Below are 21,978 nucleotides of genomic sequence, written 5' to 3'. Positions count from 1 at the left end.
TCTTGTTATGCGTGAAAATTATAACAAGAAACATAACACTCATACAATGATCACCAACAACAGCAACATCAACGATGACAAAACCAACAACAAATAACCAAACAAACACCGACAACAACAACAGAAACAACCCGAGTCGCAAAAAAATCCACAAGATGCATGACCCAGCGAGGCCACGAATGACCTTCTGGACAAGGAAGGTCATTATCTCGCGAAACAAAAGAACCGCATCGAGCGAGTGAGCTTGCTGACTCCGACGAATGTAATCTTTTGTGCTGCTGCTTTTTATCTCTTTTCTTTTCTTTTCCACCAATCCAGAAGAAGACTTCCCCAGCACATATAAAAAAGAAAAGAAAACAGGATGAGGAAATCGTCTTCATCAACCGGAATAAGGTTGGAATCAAATGCAAGAATAAATACATTCAAAGAGAAGGCCTGCTTCGTTACCACTTTTGTTACTAGGTTTCTTATTACTAAAACAAATAAATAAATAAATAAATAAATAAACAAATAAATAAATAAAAAGATAATAATAACCATGGTGATGTAATGATGATAACGATGATGATGATAATTACTGTCATTACTGATATTATCATTATGGTTACGATTATCATTATCATTATTGTTATTATTATAATCATTATTATTATCATAGCAATAATGATATCAGGACTGATAATAATAATGATACTCAATAATAATAGTAAAAGTAATAAATATGATGAAAATAATAATAATGATAATAACAATGATGATGACAGTGAAGATGATGATGATGATGATAATAATAATAATAATAATAATAATAATAATAATAATAATGATTATGACGATGAAAATGACATTAATTGCAATGATAATAGTGATGACGATGATGAAGAAAAAAATACAATAACAAAAGGTTACAACAAGAACAGTAAGTCATAATAATGATAATAATATCAATATTGCTATTGCGACTACTACAGATGATAACAATGATTACCAATAAGTCTGATAACAGCAATCATCGTTATGTTGCCAGCTAGTTCTTCAGCGACGGAAAAATATAAGAAAACAGAAAAAAGTAAGAATCTCCTCTCGCTAGTTTATAGCCGTTATACAACTCTAGCAATAATTAGGTCCAAGTCATAGCAGAAATAGTCACTCTGCAAATGTGGTGAAAACTTGGCCTTCAAGCTGGCAAAAACCGCGCTTGTTGCTAGCTTCAAGGCTCACGATGCAACAATGGGGAGGCAATAGCGACAGCATGATGACGCTATCCTCTTTAGCCTCGACAGGAGACTGCTGCCGGTTTCCTGACGCTACAACTCAAACACAAATGTAGAGGAATTCACATATTGGGAATATGCTATAGAGACTAACGGAATTTATGAAGAGTGCTGTCTGAAAAACAACATACAATTCCGGGCGAACAGGAACCGGAAATGACCATATTTCCATGGTAACTGTGGTTCATACATTAGAAAAGGACGATAAAGAATGAGCGAAAACGAGCAAAGAAATCGAAGTATTGTTAAAAGACTAAATCCTAGCCATCCATTTGACTTCAGGCCAGAAAAAAAACCGTCTCTGGTGTAAAATCGGGGAATCAAGGCAAGGGACACAGAAAATCCGGAGTAGTGTCACTAGGATTTTTCAGTTCTGTGTGATAATGGTTAAAACGTCAAAACACAATAATATCTATAGAAGAGAAAACTTTGAAATTCTGTCTTTCAAGACTGATAATGGGAGAATGATAAGGGATACTGTTATAAAAAAAAACAAAAAACAAAAACAACAACAACAGTAAAGCGGATGAACAAACAAATCAAATCAAACAAAAGGAAAATCTCCCCCCCCCAAACAAAGTCAACCACAAGGAAAATATTCTGAATGAGGGAACGCATTCTTGCCGATACGAAATAAAACGAATAAGAAACGCAAGACATGGGCATACAAAAAGAAAACGCAACAAGACGCAGAAGGATGCCTTTACCATACCATCTGTTAAGAGAGCAGCGAGACCACTGATAACATGTAATTAAGGACAAAATCCTAGGATACGAGCCGATATTCGCTAATTAATTGGTGGTCGACTAGTAATACGACTCAGAATCTAATTACTAAAGGTAGGGTTGATGATGAAAAGACATCTGTTGCCCAAAGGTAATCGCCAACTACAGACCAATGGCAGGGTTGTCGACCTAACGACAATTACAACAAACTAATTCATCCGATAACAAGATGAAAATCAACTAAATCTCACCCACTTCCTAACAAACGATTACGAGACAAGACAACATCGGAGTGTTTTGAAACCAAAGGCGAGTCTAAGCCACTTCAGTAAAAATGGAAGCTACCGAATTCAGTGCTGTAGTAACTACTGGGACAAAGAATAGTTCGGGAGAACAGAAAACATCAACAAAATAACACCACACAAAATACAGTGCATGCAACAGTATCCTTTAATAAATCATATAGCCTAAGATGGAGACCGAAGACCTAGTAATGAAAATAAAAACTTCATTGACAATTCTACCTACGAAGTTTTCTACCGTTGCTGGGGCTTCAGTCAACAAAACTCTCCTCTCAGTAGTATTCTGCTTTAACGTAAATAAAATCAGAATGTAATGTAAAAGAAATAGAGATTAAGAAATCAAAGCTAGTTCTGGTAAAAAAAAAGAAAAAAGAAATAAGAGGAGAGGGAATAAAAAGAGAAAGGGGGGAGCGAGAGGCACACCATGGAAAGCCAAGAGTAAACAATGAGGGAAAAAATACACGAAAAAATGTTTGGATTACAGACTGAACCGAGAAACTAAATATAGAAACTTTACAAAGGCTCCGAACAACACATAGCAAGCCAACAACAGAAGCCTTATTGATAACGGTAAAATGTCAAGCTTGAGACACTAACTGGTATGTATGTCGTATTTTGAAATCGCAGTGCTCGCACAACTGTAGACATGGGCTGAATATCGCGAAATAATATGCCACATAAATACCTGGCTTCCCAAAGCTGAGGGTAAGCACGCACCTTAAAAGAATGATTACAATAGCAACAGAAATACTCTGAAATCCACTCGCATAATGAATACTCTACTTGAATATCAAGAGAGACAAAACATGTGAAGATCAGACATGGTGTTTGTGTTAAAGAATTCAGAAAACAATAGATACGAATCTTCAAGGGGAAAGTACATACAAAAGAAAAGAAAAAAATCACAATCTTGTCATTTGCTATCATCCCAACCATCTGATACTGAACACAAGGATAAGTGACCTGTCAGATGCAAAAGGCAGTCCCGATGTATCTATGGTAGGTAAACCTTGTCAAAAAGACAGTGATGTCCCATACCGATCACAATACCGTGCATGTCACCACCACCACTGAATTATCATTATGGTTCTCACGATCACCACTCTTATTAGAAAATGAAAATCATTATGATAAGAACACTATTTCAGGTCACGGCAAAAAATAACTAAGAACAACACCGACAACGAAAAAGGGATCAATAGAATGTCCACTAACTCACAAAAAACCCAGACCCACGAGAGCCGTCCACATATCGACCCGTTTCTCAGTCAACATCCCGGGGAGAGGGACTGGGATCGAGGCGGCGTGTGACGACGGCCAATCAAGTCGCCATGGCAGGAGCAGTGAAAGAACACCGACTAGTACACAGATCTTTTGCTATACCCAGCGGTCGAAGCAGGTCAGAGTAAGGAATGGCATTGCGTTGATGCGTAACTTATGTGCTAGCCTCAAAAGGTGATGAACATGTAATAAATGATCGTCGGAAAGGGTTGTCATAACAGATCAGTAAAGATAGTTGCTATTCTTTGGAATAGATAAAAGAAGATATGAGAGAGAGAGAGAGAGAGAGAGAGAGAGAGAGAGAGAGAGAGAGAGAGAGAGAGAGAGAGAGAGAGAGAGAGAGAGAGAGAGAGAGAGAGAGATTACCGACACAATGACAATCAATCTCTGTATCCGAAGTATCACAGACAGACTAATTATGATTTTAATATAAGTCTGCAGCTACTTTTGAGAAAAAAAATGTAACAAAAATATTTTCTCTACAAAAGAATATGTCATAAAATGGCAAGCGAATGAAATAAATATCAGGCTAGAGTAACTTCCATTGTTTACACTATCTATTAACCTCGAATTCGCAAAAACGCCGCGTTAATTGTTTTATAAATTTTCATTTTCAAGCGGGTGTTAATTTCCATCATTCATGCTCTTCAGGTGGAAGAAGCCTTGCGGATGTTTACTGGGGCGAAAGACCAACAAAAAATATGAAATAATTCCAACGAATGTATTGTATAGGAGTTGCCATGTCTTCTAGTTACTAAAGGATATTACTAATGATGTGCTGAAGTCACAGATCTAACATAATTTTTTTTTTAAGTTTAGATAGCAGAGAATGAATAATATATATAAGAAAGAAAAAAGAAAGAAAAATATATTCATACATGTAAATACGAGTCTGTGTGTGTGTGTGTGTGTGTGTGTGTGTGTGTGTGTGTGTGTGTGTGTGTGTGTGTGTGTGTGTGTGTGTGTGTGTGTGTGTGTGTGTGCGTGTGCGTGTGTTGTATGTGTGCGCAAGTGTGTGTGTCTGTACAAATATCGGTGCACAGGGGGTCCGATGTCAACAGTAAACATTAAAGCAACTGATGTGGGAGAGTTGGCACGCCTTGTTCGTATGATTCGAACCACTCAGCGATTGTTTCATAACTCCGATCCTAAAACATGCCACACACTAGCAAGAAGTTTGTTCTGAGGGTTACAGCGTTATCGATATTCCCCGTCAGCTTCGTATTCACCGTCCTTACGAAACACTTCAGACCTTTTTTGGTGGCGTTCGAAGCTTGTTCTGACACAAAGTTTTGAAAAAAGTTATTCATCTTTATTTCATATATAAAAAGTCAACAGAAAACTATTAAAGTACTTAATATGTGTTATGATTTTAACTGGAAGCAAAATATTAAGAAAGCTTTAAAAAGAAAAATTACTTTACTACTGTGCGAATTACTTAGTTTATACACACCACTCTTCGCTTCGTAAGGTTATGGAAACTTTAAATGCTCAGATTCAGCCAAACATTTTTTTTTTTTTTTAATCTTTATCTTGTTACACCCACTGTTCTTATATGGAAAGGAGACGTATTCCCGAAAGTTTTACATGTACTAACTATCGTAGGTATGCTCTGTCCACATGGAGTCCGAATCTCAAACTGGATAATTTTAGTGATCAAATGTATTTGCTTGTGTTAGTGACTGTAATATATAAACTAATTATGACACACAGCTTTTACTTTGATATTTTTGAGTCTGTAAGGTTACCTAATAGCGGTACATGATTATTTTAAAGATTTTCAACCCATCCATGCAATGTCACATCATGTGACACGGATACGTTTAAAGTTCTTACCATGTCGTTTCAGAGGCATTAATTACTTACTTCACATTTTGCTCATATAGAATTAACATTTATTCAATAAACAGAAACAATTTATGCATCGTTATATATCAAGAGGTATACGGTACGATTTCTGATTAATGAAAATAAAAATCCCTAACTGAGACGTTCGCAAAATGTATTGCAAACTATCGCGCACTAATTCGAGTGTGTCACTTTGTATCCAGGTAGACATACAAAATGGAAAGATGTTTCAACAGGTTCCAGTAATGTACGCGTAAAGGGCTAAAAAAAAGGCCTTTACTACTTATTGTAATAGTGATCTATGGCATGCATTTAACAGCAGGGATACCTCGTGTATTAGGTCGACCACTAATTTTCACTGTCCTTCGTGCCATAGTGCCATAATAATATTTTACCTTTTATATATATATATATATATATATATATATATATATATATATATATATATAATATTAGTGGAATAAGAAAGATGATTGACTTCAACAATGTCATAGTTTACTAGGAGTTATCAAGCTTCCTCGTGGGTGAAATGTAGCGAATGAAGAAACATGATACTCTGTGTCCACTTGCGTTATAATGTAAGTGATACTTATATAATTTGATGATTTTTCCCCATCTATTTTCATATTTTAAAGAAAATACGGGCACTTCAAAGGCTTTAAAATAAAAAAAATGCACTATATAGTTACAAACAAATTAAAATCGCTTTTTTAGGGAAAAAAAAACTCATATTCATTCACTTGTGGCTTGTAATGTAGAAGCCGATATACATTATCATTATTTTTTTTTATAAGATGTTTCTCAATTGGTCTCTCAAAAGAAGATTTCTAACTCGAACTCAAATAAATATACACAAATGCCATTCTCAATGCACGAAAATATCAAAGAAAAGCAGTAAGCAATTTCCTAACCATACATTACATCACACGCAATAACCAGCAAGACGAACACACATGATTCTTAGAACATAACATTTCCCTCAACAAATGTGCGTCATGTTTTCCCGGATGTTGATAATAGGGTTTCCACACAGAGGTATGGTAGATTCAGTCAACTTTATAATCTATTGTCAACAAATGGGTTCACCGAAACATAAACATGCGTACACTATACATACATACGTAGTGTACCTTCATCAAACACACACACACACTCAGACAAACACACACACACACACACACACACACACACACACACACACACACACACACACACACACACACACACACACATATATATATATATATATATATATATATATATATATACATATACATACACATTCATACATACATATGCGTATATATGTATATACGCACATTTTGATTTTAAGAAGTTTGTATGCAATGGGTGAAAACACACACACACACACACACACACACACACACACACACACACACACACACACACACACATACACACACTCAGACAAACACACACACACACACACACACACACACACACACACACATATATATGTATATATATATATATATATATATATATATATATATATATATATATATATATATCCACCCATCCATCTATCTATTTATCTAATTACACACACAAACAAACACATAACTGTAACACACGCATACATACATACATACATACATATATATATATATATATATATATATATATATATATATATATATATATATCAGCTATATACAGAGGTGTAAGGTCTATATGCACACACACACACACACACACACAAACACACACACACAAACAAACACACACACACACACACACACATCCATACATATATGTGTATACACACACCCACATTTTAATTTTAAAACGCTTGTAGGCAATTAGACAGCGAAGATAAACCACAGCCGCTGCTAGACGAAGCTATAAAAGCCATAAAATAATTTTAATATAACAAGAGCCCGGGAATAGATGAAATAACAGCAGAACTAATCAAGAATGCTGGCGAAAGTGTTGAATACTTCTACAAACTTTGTACGCAAATTTGGAATGAAAGAAGATGGCCAGAAGACTGGGTGAAATCAGTCTTTACTCCCATACCTAAAAAAGGTGACGCACTCCAATGCAACAATAACAGGACAATTGCATTAATTGCATTAAGTCACAGCAGCAAAATTTTGTTGAAAATTATTGCTGAAAGAATGAAGTTAAAGTTAAGAGAAGAAATTGCAGACGAACAAGCAGGTTTTCGCCCTGGAAAAGGTACCAGAAACCAGATTCTAAATCTGAAATTGATCATAGAGAAAAACAGAGAACATCAGAAAGACCTATACCTGTGTTTTATCGATTACTCGAAAGCTTTTGATACTATTGATCACGATATCCTCTGGAATAACATTAACGATATGAAATTTCCAAAACACATCATCCAACTAATAAAAACCATGTATGACCAACAACAAGCAGCTGTAAGAACCACTTATGGGTTAACAGAATGGTTTGAAGTCAACCAAGGAGTTCGACAAGGTTGCATTCTGTCTCCGCACCTTTTTAATATATATTCTGAAGCGATTATGAGAGGTGCTCTAGAGAATTTTGAAGGAACTGTAGATGTTGGAGGATACAAAATATCAAATCTAAGATACGACGATGATATAGTTTTAATTGCCAGCAGTATCACTGAACTACAGCAACTACGAGATAAAGTTAGAGAAGCAAGGAAAAAGGCTGGTTTATTTCTTAATGCCAAGAAAACTAAGACCATGAAGATTCAAAGATAACCGGCAATGAACAATGATGAACATGTTACAATCAATGGAGTGGTTGTGGAAAATGTGAAAGAGTTCACTTATCTTGGAGCTATTTTACTAATACATATGATGATTCACCGCCAAAAACGCCACAGTTGCTCTTAATAACATCTGGAGAGACCGAAACATTACCTTACGGACAAAACTGAGGTTATTGAACTCATTAGTTTTCCCAATTGCGTCATATGGTTCTGAGTGTTGGGTGCTGAAGAAGATAGACAAGAAAAAAGTCAATAGTTTTAAACTGTGTTGTTACAGACGAGTACTGCGTATTAACTGGACAGAAAAGAAAACGAATGATGTGCTGAGAAAAATAAATTGTAAAGACCAGCTGTTGGACATCTTGAACAAAAGGAAACTGAAGCTTGTTGGTCATGTGATGAGAAGTAAAAGTATTGAGGAAAACTTGTTGACAGGGAAGGTGATAAGAAACAGAGGAAGAGGCAAACCGAAGACAAGACTGAGCGACAACATCAAAGATATTTGCGGGCTGTCGATGGTACAAGTGGAAAGAAAAGCGCAAGATCGAGTTGAGTGGCGAAGGATGGTGGAGAGGTCCACGGCTGCTCAAACATGAGCATACCGTTATTGATGATGATGAGGCAATGGGAGAAAATAAAGGAAACCACGCCGAAAAGACATACGGATACTGAACATCCACGCAGCACACTTCGATAGCAAAATCATCCACGTTGAATCCATCTTGCGCATTAGTTTTGAGGAGTTGAAATAGATAACTCTTCAGTCTTAAATTAATGCCACTTCTTTTTAAAAATCTTCCCTCGTTTACCTCTGGAAGTTTTCTTTTTCTTTCTTTTTTTTCTTTAAATATACCCTTTTGTTTTCTCCGAATTCTTGCGCTGCGGCGGAGAAAAAGTTCTTTGTTTCTTTTTCTCACTCCTCCGCTCTTTTTTCTCGTAACCTAGTCATCTTTAGCCGCTCATTCTTTAGTGCCGTTGCTTCCTCCGGCATACCATGACCATTGCTACGTCTTCCATTCCTTTTCAAACTTTTGAAACAAAGAAGGGAAAAAGTTGGATTAGTCTCCCCCACCTTCCTCCCTCCGACCTCCTCCTCCTCCCTCCCTCTTTCTTTCTTTCTTACTCAAGGAACAACTTCACTACCTTCTCATGGAGGGGAAAGATGCGGGATGGGAGGTGAGGGGGGGGGGGTAAAAGGGAGACATAGAGGGGAGAGGGGGTTGGTTACAAGGCGGTTTCCATGGCAACGCGGTCTTCTTATGTTTCGCAGACGGACCCGCCAGACTCACTCACACTACCGCTCGTGTGGCCAAATGGTCACTCGTGTTACCTTCTAAGGCTTAAACCTTGCTCATTCAAAAAGCCGCAACGTCACTGTAAAACACAAAGCCCCCATAAAATAAATTGAGACTATCTTTCCCAGTCAAGCGACACACGATATTTAGGCGTTATCGCGGGAGATAGTGTCTAAACCTGACGTGTGAATGAAAGTGATAGATAAACAAGGAGAGGTGCAGACAGAGAGATAGATAGATAGAGAGCGAGCGAGCGAGCGAGCGAGAGAGAGAGAGAGAGAGAGAGAGAGAGAGAGAGAGAGAGAGAGAGAGAGAGAGAGAGAGAGAATAACTGTGTATGTGTATGGTGGGGGTGGGGGGGCATGTATTGTGTATATACGAGTATATGTGGAAGCACCACAAGACCAAAATAATTTCGCTCGTAAATCCAAGCCCAATTCTGAAGCCGCGCTCCGAGGCCCCGGACACAGAAGCGAGATTCAGCGAGGCTTCAACGCCATCAGCAGCTTCCAGCCGATGTATCGCGTGAGTGAAAGCACAGATAAAGAGACTTTATGTCCACGTTCCATGGAAAGTGAATTTTATGAAAGATTTTATGTTTTGAATTGAATACTTTTTCAGTAGATAAGACGGGGTAAATGGAAAAACGGTCGGATAGACTTTAAATTTACACATACTTTTCCATATTAAAACTGAGAGAGGAGAGAGAGAGAAGGGGGAGAGAGAGACAGAAAGAGGAGAGAGAGAGAGAAAGAGGAGAGAGAGAGAGAGAAAGAGGAGAGAGAGAGAGAGAAAGAGGAGGGAGAGAGAAAGAAAGAGGAGGGAGAGAGAAAGAGGAGAGAGAGAGAAAAGGAGAATGAAGGAGAGAGAAAGACAGAGAGCAAGAAAACAATGGCGACCTGATTACTACATAATTCTCCTTTCATGGGAATGCTACACGGGGATAATAAACATGAAAAGGTCGGCCGGATGCCGAAGGTGAACATGTCCCCCAGTCGAGGCGAACTCTATTGGTTTATCGAGTTTGGTGGTGCGGGCCAAGGTCACAGGACCCCCCCCCCCCTCGTTCCATAGGCTTCGGCCGCCGGATAAATGTGCTCTTCAGAACGGAAGGCAAGTGGGAGGCATCTCTCGCGTCTCTTATACGGGATGCCAGACTGAGGCAGAGTCTGAGGCATAGCTCTCTTACATGTAAATTTAGGAACACTTTGCTTAAATATATCTGTGTCTGATTAATTCCTTTTCTATTGTTCACGCAGATAAGCCTCTTTATTGAATTATAAAGGGATATTGGTAAATAATTTTGAAAAAAAAAAAAAAAATCACTCACTTCTTAAAAATCATAATTCATTACAAATCCTTTATAGCTAATCTTAGACCTGAATAACATCAATGCTATAAATCCACATGGGAGTCTTATTATACCGGCGATTAATTACCTCAGAAAAAACTCTTTTTATAGATTGTATAAACCTGAAAGTTCCTGCAACCCCATCGTCAACTTTACCCCCGTGTTGTTAATCAATTACTCCGCCGTTATTCCCTTCACTAACATCACATAAGCGTACTACTGATGCCACCATTAGCACTACGATTACATCTTAACGACTACATATCTTAGTGATAAAATCACTATCATGCATAGTCATCCCTGCCAACACAAGCATCCACATTCTTATCTCTGTAACACCAGCGCCATTATGTTAATTACCAATCTCATCGCCCCGACCACCACGACCACCACCGCGACCCCTCGGCGACCGTATGGAAAATCGATACCGTCCCCAAAGGCTTTGTATCAATAGGGGAAAGAAACAGCCCAGGTAAAGTTGCCGCATCACCTGACCCTTTGGTCCTGCACCCTCCCCCTTCCCTTTGCTCCTGGGGTTCTTGACCTAATGCTGGCTGGAGATGTGGGCGGACAGGTAAATGCGAATGGGTGGGGCAGGTAATAACCAGGAATGATGGGCGTAGTGATTTAGGGAAGGCTGGGAATATTAATGTTTTCTGCCCTTGCAGAACGGATATACAGCCATAGTGACTGTGTGTGTATGATAGGTATATAAATAGATAGATAGCAAGAGAAGGGGAGGAGAGGGAAAGAGAGAAGGAAGAGGAGGGGGAGAGGGAGACGAAGAGGGAGAGGGAGGGAGGGAAAGAAAGAAAGAGAGAGAGAGAGAGAGAGAGAGAGAGAGAGAGAGAGAGAGAGAGAGAGAGAGAGAGAGAGAGAGAGAGAGTTTTATTCGAGGCATGAAGCATTCAATACTCGAAACAAAAGACACCAACCTCCAAGGCCGCCAGCGCTTCTCGAGAAAATGAAAATGAAAGCGTCGTGAAAAAGTCCGTAATATCCACGCAAAATATGTACGAAATGAAAGAAAAAAATGATCCTCTTCTCGTGCATGTCTTCCCAGTCAGGATTAAAAGAGAAAATCGAAAAGAGGCAGGGCGGCAAATTCATGAAAGGGCACACATTGAGGCTTCGAAATACGAAATGAGATCTATGAATGGGGAGGCGGTTGACGAGAGCTCCCTTCCGACGGCTTCTCGAAGATGAAGAACTTTCTGGAAAGAGAGGCGAGAGCGGCGGGTCTATGGCCATGCATTCCTATCCCTCCCGGCGGATGTAAAAGATCGGAAGGCATAATGGATGAGCTAAGGGTAAAACAGATCTCCATTCCCAAGAATCGCGCGATCCATTTCCATAGATGGACGTGTTCCCTCCTTAACGACCGGATTCATCTATTTGCATGCGAGTGAATCCAAGAACTTTAAGCTACATCCACGACCATGCGTTTCGGTTTTACAGGAATACATGAAATTAATTTCTAAAAGGAACTTCTTGCAATTTGCCTTCTGCGACATCAAGTTTCCTCTTGGCCTGCTGCTAATAATTCCGTTGGCCACATGCATAACGATAAAGAATATTAAGAGATGGTTGGCTCTGTAATAAACTCTCTTAACGTCCAAAATTAATATTTAGAGACATTTTTATATATAAAACCATGATCGGTAATCAGGAAGAAAAGAGCTAGAATTCATAAACAAAATATAATCAACCAGCAGTTGATGAAATTTATATACTATATGCATGCATGCATATATACTACATTCATTCATACACACACACACACATATATAGTGTATATGTATATATTATACACACACACACACACACACATATAAATATATATATATATATATATATATATATATATATATATATATATATATATATATATATAAATATAAATATATATATATATATATATATACATATATATATATATATATATATATATATATATATATATGTGTGTGTGTGGTGTGAGTGTGTGTGTGTGTGTGTGTGTGTGTGTGTGTGTGTGTGTGTGTGTGTGTGTGTGTGTGTGTGTGTGTGTGTGTGTGTGTGTGTGTGCCAATAAGGGGAGCCCGGCCTGTGCCGAATCGAACAACGTGAGTTAGCCGGTGCTGACTCGACTGAGCTAGTACCTGCCGTGGTGCCCAGCCACAGCGTACAGATGACAGATGAAATTTTTCGCGTGCGAGACGCGATACTTACATACATATGTACACACACACACACACACACACACACACACACACACACAAGGGGCTAACGCCGACGAGGGCGCATGGCCGCTTCCTTCGCTTCCAGCTACAAGGGTCCTTCATGGCGAGCCTCCAGGCAGGCCCTCGGCCCATCTCTAACTCCTCGCCACAGGTCTCGTCGAGCTGCCCAAGGGATGTCCTCCTAGGTCGTCCCACAGGCCTTCTCCACCCAGGATTGTCTTGCAGAGAGACAACCTGATGGGCAAGGTCATTCATAGGGAAACGAGCTAGTTGGCGATCACGGTGTAGCCGTCGGTTGGACACATGGTCCTGCCACCTTACCCCATGATCCGGCGAAGACACTTGTTACAAAAGGCATCAAGACGAGACTCCAAGAAGTTTGACAGCCCCCAACCACACTTTACAGCACTTTCAACACCGGTATATAGGCTTGCTATTAGGCCGGTAATCCGTGTCGGAATTCCCGTCTCAGAATCTCCCATAGCGATTCTCGATGCACCGAGTCAAACGCCTTCTTGAGGTCAATGTAGTCTAAAAGCAACCCATGACTGAACTCACGACGGCATTCCACAATTACTCGAAGCGCTAGGATACGGTCCATTGTGAGACTTGCCAGGAGTGAATCCAGACTGCTCCAGTTTCTGATGCCTTTGTAGGTGGTCGCAGATCCGTTTCAGAAGAATGTGGGCGAATACTTGTCTGGTATAATGAGCAGTGTAATGCCACTGTAGTTGCTAGTCCTAACGATCCCTTTTTTCCTTCCAGGGAGGGATAATCACACCCCTCAACAGGTCAGGGGGTAATGGAACCTGACTGCAAGATGGCAGTCAAAACTGCAAAATGGCAGTCAAGACTGCATCAAGCCCCATGTCATAGGTTCACCCCCAGCCTTTAGCAGTTCAACAGGGATATCACATACATTCCCACACTTCAGCATGGGAATCGCCATCCTAATTCAGTTAGGGTAGGAGGTTCCTTGCTGCTGGGTGGGTCTGGCAAAGGTATGGTGATATCACTTGCATCCAAGCTACTGTTGGAAGGTCTGCCTGGTACAGCTGCTCAAAAACATTCACGAACCCCATGATCTGAGATGATCTGTCCATCCACCAAGCAGACTGCAGTCCTCTACGAGGAGGGCTTAGAGTTCAGCTTTCTCAGGGCTTGGTAGGTAGGGCAAAGATAATTTACCAAGAAATGGCTTTCAACCTCCTCAGCAAGATTCCTGATGAACTGTTCCTTGTCACTTCTCAACAGTGTCCGAGCCCTACGCACCAAAGAGTGATGCAAGTCCTGATTGCCATTCAGCCCAGCCATGCGACACACTTCAGTGGCCTCCAATGTGTCCAGGGAGATGAAATTCTGCCTTGCCCTCGGGCGTACAACATTGGACTCCTGCTCTGCTTCGAGTGTTTCGTGCTTGGACTCCCACAGAGAAGCTGGGTTTGTCAGGTTTTCAAGTTCTGTAAATCGATCAGAGAATGTCTTGGCGAACCCGTGGGCACATTCCAAGCCCCTTTAGTCTGTCCAAGTGAAACACTGGCCACTGGAGGGACGAGGAGTTTTGAAGTGAACCTGTAGGGTAGCCACTACCAGCCTATGGTCAATCCGGTAAACCCTGCAATTCCGAAGGATCCTCCATCGAGTGCTGACAAGAATGTGGTCGATCTCCTTGGCCACATTACCCGTATTGCTATACCATGTCCAGCGATGTTGGTTGGAGCGCTGATACCATGAACCAGAAATCCTCATTCTCTAGGACCTGGCAAAGTCCCGCAGAAGGAGGCTGTTCTCGCTGCTAGGATCAGCTCCCGAGCCATGGGGGCCGACAGACATCTCGTAGCCAACTCGATCACAGCCGGATACCACGTTGAAGTCACCCAGAACAATGCAAACGTCTCGCCGGGGGCAACTGTCTGCCACGGATATGAGTTTGACGTAGAACGCCTCTTTCACATCGAGTTTGCAAACATCGGTAGGAGCGTAGTGTGTATGTATATACATACATACACACACATGTATACACACACACACACACACACATATATATATATATATATATATATATATATATATATATGTGTGTGTGTGTGTGTGTGTGTGTGTGTGTGTGTGTGTGTGTGTGTGTGTGTGTGTGTGTGTGTGTGTGATTGCGTAGGCAAGAAAAATAAATAGACAAGTCAATCAAAACATTATACTATTTCGTAAAAGAGACTCGTTAGCATTTTTAAGTAAAAGAAAAGTTTCCGGTAAAAATTCATGTACTTTGTCCTTTCCAAGAAGACATGCTTTGTGCGTTAAATAAGGTGACCGTCCCAAATGAGGGTGGGGTAAAGGGTCCAACTGAGTTAGCTAGACTATGTTATACGTACAAAAGCGAGGAAACTACCAAACGACCGTTTGAGCCAAATCTGGGTTATTTCTTGGGAAGCGCAAGGGCATAAGCACCAACAGGTAAACTACGGACGCAGGTAATTAGAGCCAGGTACAGCTGTATGGAATTTTGCTTGTTGCAATATTGCATATGGCATTTGATGATGACTTTGCGTATATATGAGTTCCTGAATGTCCAAAGAACACCTTTTTACCAACATAAAAAAAAAAAATCACAATGATTTATGAAGAAATATTTTGTGATTTTTTTTCTTCGAAAATGAGTTTTGCGTACATTTATACATGAAATATGCTTTCCATCGAGACTCTGGTAATATGCTGTAGCTTATGTAGATGTATATATGTGTACAAAGCACTAATGTTAAAAAAATTAAAGTATAACTAATGATAATCATATTTCAGTTTGATTCGCTCTAACGGTCGTTACCGTCCACCGTCGGCAAATTTGTTTGGATCTGAAATTGGTCGTTTCCGTTGTAACGAGCATTTCAATACAAAGGCCACCCCATGGTTGGAATTTTGAACTTCGGCAAAATAAGTGAAATATTGATTATTTTATGTTGACGATGGTAGTACACAATGATACCCGCCCTAAAATAAAAACTACATGGAATTTTGAAATGGGTCTTATGTATTCGCTTCGTAAGGAGTTCATACAGCTAGCACACCCTTTTCATGCATGTCCAGTAAAAAATACAACCTGAGGACGCTACCATTGGTGCCATAAGAATGGAAAACACTGACCCCACCCAGGCGTCCGATCATTTTGTTTACTTATTTGCAAAGATAACATTGTAATGGTTTACCATGCCTAATGGACATTTTTACAAATATCAATAAAGAGATATTTGGGGCAACTAATATTTTTCTTAATGTAAAAATGGGTTTACTCCTATTAAATAAGGATGATTCAAACGGTTAGTCGTATGTGCGTGTGTTTACATACATATCAACCTTCTCGAAAATGAAAACCACCCAGTGACCAGCTCCCCCTCGCCTCGGGACGTCGGGAAAATTCAATGGGCTTGGAAATTCTCGCCGTAAAATAATTTTACATGTGCTTCCATAATTCACATATTTGAACAGATATTTTGTCTTCAAATTTGAATCATAGTCATATAACAATTTTGTACTGATATTGCCATCCACAGTTCTCCATTTCTTCACAATCGGATTTTCAAAAAAGAAGAAAAAAATATATTATAATAATAAAATAAAATAAAATAATTAGTAATTTCTGGTTTAGATTAGTTGTAATTATGATTGAATGCATTTATTAAACGTTTCAGACAGGAATCTATAATTTCACATCCGAAATGGTTCCTATTGAAAACAATCATTCAGATTAACTTGGTAATAATCTCATCTCAAAATACACTAGATTTATTTTTTTTTTATATATATATAATATCATTATATTTAGCAAAGAAATAATAAAAATAACAAACTTTGCAATGTGTCCAAATCTCTAGGTCATATTTTCAGTACTTTGTTTACGCAAGCACGCGGACCGTCCACGATTCATAAATTTCGAGTGCCTCCGTATCTTACTCTTTCTTCCGCGAATGGTTCGGAGTGCCATGGCCCGATTTTTCAATTTCGATATATATATATATATATATATATATATATATATATATATTTATATATATATATATATATATTTGTGTGTGTGTGTGTGTGTGTGTGTGTGTGTGTGTGTGTGTGTGTGTGTGTGTGTGTGTGTGTGTGTGTGTGTGTGTGTGTGTGTGTGTGTGTGCATGGCCAAAAGATTGTAGATATAGTTCACCAAGGCAGAAATTCAGTTTAGCTTAGTCCCTTACTTACCACCCTGGCTAACTGTACAGGCGTGGGCAAGCTGTGGTACATTTGACCCATGGTTATAACATTATTTAATGATATTATATTTGAATTTTAGGCTATAACACTATTATTAAAAGTACTATATCAGTTAAAGGAAAGGAACAATTACACAGTCCTTTGTCTACTCATCTGCCACGCCGGTGTATATCTTGGGCGTGGAAAGGCATTGCTACATTTGACATGCGGTCATGTGATACTACATTCCAAACTTAGGATACAACATAAGTATATCTTCAAAGATATCAGATATGAAATGGTTACATAGTTTTCCGTACCCTTTGCTGTAACACATGGCACTCTGAAATATAATGTACAAGTGTTCGCTTACATTTTTCATTACACAGTTTACACTTTGTTTCTTCGGCATTTCAAATTGTACTGACCTGCCAATATAATCTATATCCAAACCTGATTCTTGCGGTCACAATATCATTCTATTGTTCTTGTTTTATATAAACCATAGATGAATGAATCTTGCGTAAACTGGTCATAGTGCTTTAAGGTACTGCTTTCAGTGCATTGAGAATTAATAAACTCAGTCAAGTCCTCTTTGAAGGAAGCTTTAATGATGTATAAAATCCTGGAAAGAGGTACCCCAAGATTTATATCCACACTCTGCTTGTCATATGCTGATTTTGCTAGTCGATCAGCATGATCATACCTAGGGATTCCAACATGCGATGTAATCATCAAATAACGTATATCATGGCCTCGTTTGTTTGCACGATACACGTTTATCCTAATGTCATATGCAATATTCCCTGCACCTTCGTCTAGTGTTCAGAGCCTGGAGAACACTGTGAATCGCAGGAAATTACCCCTGAGCCTTGATTCACCAGAAATTCGGTGGCCATGAGTATTCCTGCCATTTTAGTTTGTGTTGCGCCAGCCTAGTCATGAACCCTCCTACAATCATGGTGCTGCAAAATATTGTTTTTATATAAGATAAGTTTCAAGATACTCATTTATAATTGCAAGTGCATACTGCTTACGTACAGCGAGGGGTAAACTTTTTTTTTTTTTTGGGGGGGGGGGCAGTCGTTTAATATACATTTAAGTCTGACATTGGAACAGAAAGTCCATGTAGGGTCTTAGTTATGGTTATGTTCAGCTGAGCAAAGTGTTTACGTGTTACTTGAACCCACGCATTTGAGTATGAATCGGTGTTGTCATACAAAGCTATCTCCTCTTTTCTATGTTTTAGTTGTCTTTGGAACTCTACAATGGAGGGGTTCTCTAATTGATTCGACACTAAATGTGGCATTCATGTATAATAATCTTTCGTAAACAGAAGGCAAATTAAGTTCTGTTCTCATATTCACAATCCTTGTTGTTTTAGAGGCACCAAGAATGATTCCCATGGCCTCATTTTGTACAATCTCTAAAACAGTCAAACTCAGATTCCTTGAACAATACTAGGTGCAATGCATGATAATCTATGACTGACCGTATGTATGACAAGTAAAAGAGTCTCGCAATATTGACACTGATACCATGATTTTTGCCAGTAAGTGTCCTAAGTGGCTTCAGCTGCTCCGACAGTCTTTTCTGCAGACTTCTGATGAATTCTGCATCATTGACAATCAGCCAGAGGTATCTGTACTGGTAACAAGGATCTAGCTCAATATCATTTATATGAAACCTTGGCAAAGGGATTGTCTTTGGGTTAAGTGCCTGTCGAGATTATCTAGCCACACAGTGTATCTAGAATCTCTTGCATTCTCTTATTGGATGAGGATTTAATGCAAATATCGGCATATCACATAATGAAGTCATTGCCCTCAAGTGGTATATCGCCTAGTAATCTATACATTAAAACGTTAAATAGCATGGGACTAAGTACGCCTCCCTGAGGTGTGCGAGTTCAAATACTTTTGTATGAGTACTCTTAATTCCCCTGAAGAGAATCTGAGCTGATCGATTCGATAGATACATTTGAATCCATGTTAACAGTTTCCCTGAATACCAAAGCTAGCTAGTTGCTCAAGGATAATTTATTGGTTTGTAATGTCAAAAGCAGACTGAAGATCAAGAAATATGGCTTGCATGCCCTGGGTTTGAATTTGTTAAGTACTCTGCAAAGCAGTGCTGGCTGCTACGTCCAGGGGAATAACTGTTCATAATTATTCTCTCAAGTGCTTTGTATAGACAGGAGGTCAAGGAAATTGGCCTGTATTTGTCAGTATGGGTTTAGGTATAGGAATTATTAAGCTTTTAGTCTAGGAGCTTGGGAGGATTCCTTGATAGGCTGAGTCTATACAGGTGTAAAAGTGGGTTGCCTGGTACCTAAGCAGTGAGGACGCTGTAAGAAATGCCATCCTCGCCAGGGGTGGTTGCCTTCTCTTTCAGAAGGGCATTATTCAATTCCCACTCAGTTATTTCGGCAAAGTCTGAGGGGTCAATAACAGCACAGGCTACTGCTATATTAAAGTTTCTATCTATTTTCGACTTGTTGAGTTGATCTTTTATCCCTTGTGGAAGTGAGTTCAACAGAGAATATCCGGCCCACTGCTCTAGCAGCATGTTCTCGTGGACTGTGAAACTGTGGTGTTGTGAGAGCTTTACCTATCAGCCTATTATTTTTTCTCCATGTGTACCAAAGCAATTGTTTATCACAAATCGGATTTTTGAATTCTCTGAATCCCTATTTGGCTTTAAGAAACTGCAGATTATCTGACGTTATCTTTATAACAGTTTGCAAGCTCCTGAACTCGTTTATGAATTAGGTCTGATCCACCTCGGTGCATGGGAGGCCTGGGGTCTCTTTTTCTTCGAGTTTTCGTCAACACACCCATGTGTTATATTAGTCAGTGACAACTCTGATTAGATCCTGAGAGAAAATTTCAACAGTTATTTCATAGGTGTTATACCAGTCATAGACCCGTGCCTTGAAGTGATGCTCCAGGCCCGCTGGGATAATTATTCTGAGCCTAGGTGATTTAGGGGCTGAGGCGCTGTCGACAGTAAAGTCTGTTCGTATTACAAAGTGGTAATTAACTAACTCTCGTACCAGTGAAGTACAGACATTACCATGAACTAAATAGTTGCCAATACAAGTATCGGAGCATAGAGTTGATCAAAGTGAAGAATATCTATTAAGCAATTCGAGGAAAAAATACGATTTTTGGAGGGATGATCCCCCCCACCAAAAAAAAAAAAAAAAAAAAAAAAAAAGTGGGGATGTCCCGTTAAAATTACAGATGAGACAAATCACAATCATATACTCTATATCATGCAAAAGAAATCAACTAGTTATCTAAAATCGCTTTTTTAATGATTAAATGAGTGGAGCAAGGTAGGCTTTTCTCGGGACGGTCCCCATTAGCAAGTGTCTTTACGTCAACTAGTTATTTCCAGAATTACAGAAAGAGAGAAATCAGAGCAGAGAAAATAGAATAAGTGACAAGAGAACCATTAATCAGGTACAGTTCGCCGTCCAGTGAAAACAGCATCAATTGCCATTTAAACCAAATAATTTTAATTAGATTTTTGACGTGCATTTTACACCGGTTGAAAGAAAGAAGGGATGAGGGAAGGGGGGGAGAAGGAAGGTGGAAGAGAGAGATAGAGAGAGAGAGAGAGAGAGAGAGAGAGAGAGAGAGAGAGAGAGAGAGAGAGAGAGAGAGAGAGAGAGAGAGAGAGAGACTTTCCAAAGGCGAGCCCAACGGTGCCCTTTCAACAAGTCATCAAATCAATGGCGCCGACTAATTGCACTGTCCACTGTAGTTGTTTTGTGAATTTTGTTTCCCCACAGGTGCCACCGAGGAGTCAATTAGTAGGCCTACATGACCTCCTCTTATATCCCCACTCCTTGAATTCGTTATACATTTTTTGATATTCGGATTGTTCTTATTGTCAATAACACTGGGATTAATATAATATTGTCACCAATACAGATAGGAATAAAAAAAAAATCTTTCCAAAAATCAAGTAAAAGGGTAAACAGGCGAGACCATGAAGGACTTACAACAGACTCCTTGGTCACAAAACTTTAGTGGAGCCATCTATGTGTACGTAAAATCAGTAAACTAAGATCACATCCGGACTCAGCATGATCCTCCGCCGTCTCTGGATTAGTCTTTGCTTACCTTCTCTGTTTCCGTTTCTTGTTCTCTTCCGCTTGCAGTTTGAGCAGCTTCTCCACGATCTCTTGAACTTCAGGACTTCTCTGCGTTTTGTCGGCCATGGTGACTTCGGTCAGGAAGATTCTTTAATTAACAATTTTTTTTTTCTTTTTAAATACGCCTGTTAGTTATGGATCCATGTTTTTTGAGTTATTCTTTTAATTATATATGTTTTCATGTAAAGAGCACATGTCATTCGTTATACGTCTGTCCTAAAAAGGAGGAAAATGTTAATAGAAAATTACCAAGTAGGAATATTACCATTATATTATGTGTTTCTGTCTTCACAATGTTAATCACTCAAGATTTTTCCGATTTTCTCTCCCGGTTTTTACCTTTCGAAATACATCTCTTGCTGCTCGTCTTGTTAGTTTGTAGGCGACGACGGTGAGGCGCGAAGCCACGACAAATAGCGGAAATTCCCCGAAAACATCTCAGAACAACTAGACAGTGAGATATAATAACAGCTTCATTAAAACTTGCGTAACAGGTTAACTACCATTTTAGGGCAGGCATGGTGCAAACGAAGTGTTAAACTCTGCAATAGACCTTATAAAAGAAAGTTTATCG

The 21,978-nt window shown here is 39.2% G+C and overlaps 1 protein-coding gene across 1 annotated transcript in view; it reads right to left on the bottom strand.

Moving 5' to 3' along the window:
• LOC119572984 (GRAM domain-containing protein 2B-like) overlaps positions 1–21,669 on the bottom strand; it is a 141,167-nt gene extending 119,498 nt beyond the window's left edge. The window contains exon 1 of the mRNA XM_037919967.1: positions 21,373–21,669. Within this exon, the coding sequence (XP_037775895.1) occupies positions 21,373–21,470 (98 nt within the window). The 5' untranslated portion in view covers positions 21,471–21,669. The remainder of the gene's footprint in view (positions 1–21,372) is intronic.
• Positions 21,670–21,978: the final 309 nt, after the last annotated feature.

Source organism: Penaeus monodon, chromosome 5 (assembly GCF_015228065.2).
Source record: "Penaeus monodon isolate SGIC_2016 chromosome 5, NSTDA_Pmon_1, whole genome shotgun sequence".
NCBI classification, from domain to species: Eukaryota; Metazoa; Arthropoda; class Malacostraca; order Decapoda; family Penaeidae; genus Penaeus; species Penaeus monodon.
The sequence above is the reverse complement of the archived record's forward strand: the minus strand, read 5'-3'. Positions and strand labels throughout refer to the sequence as shown.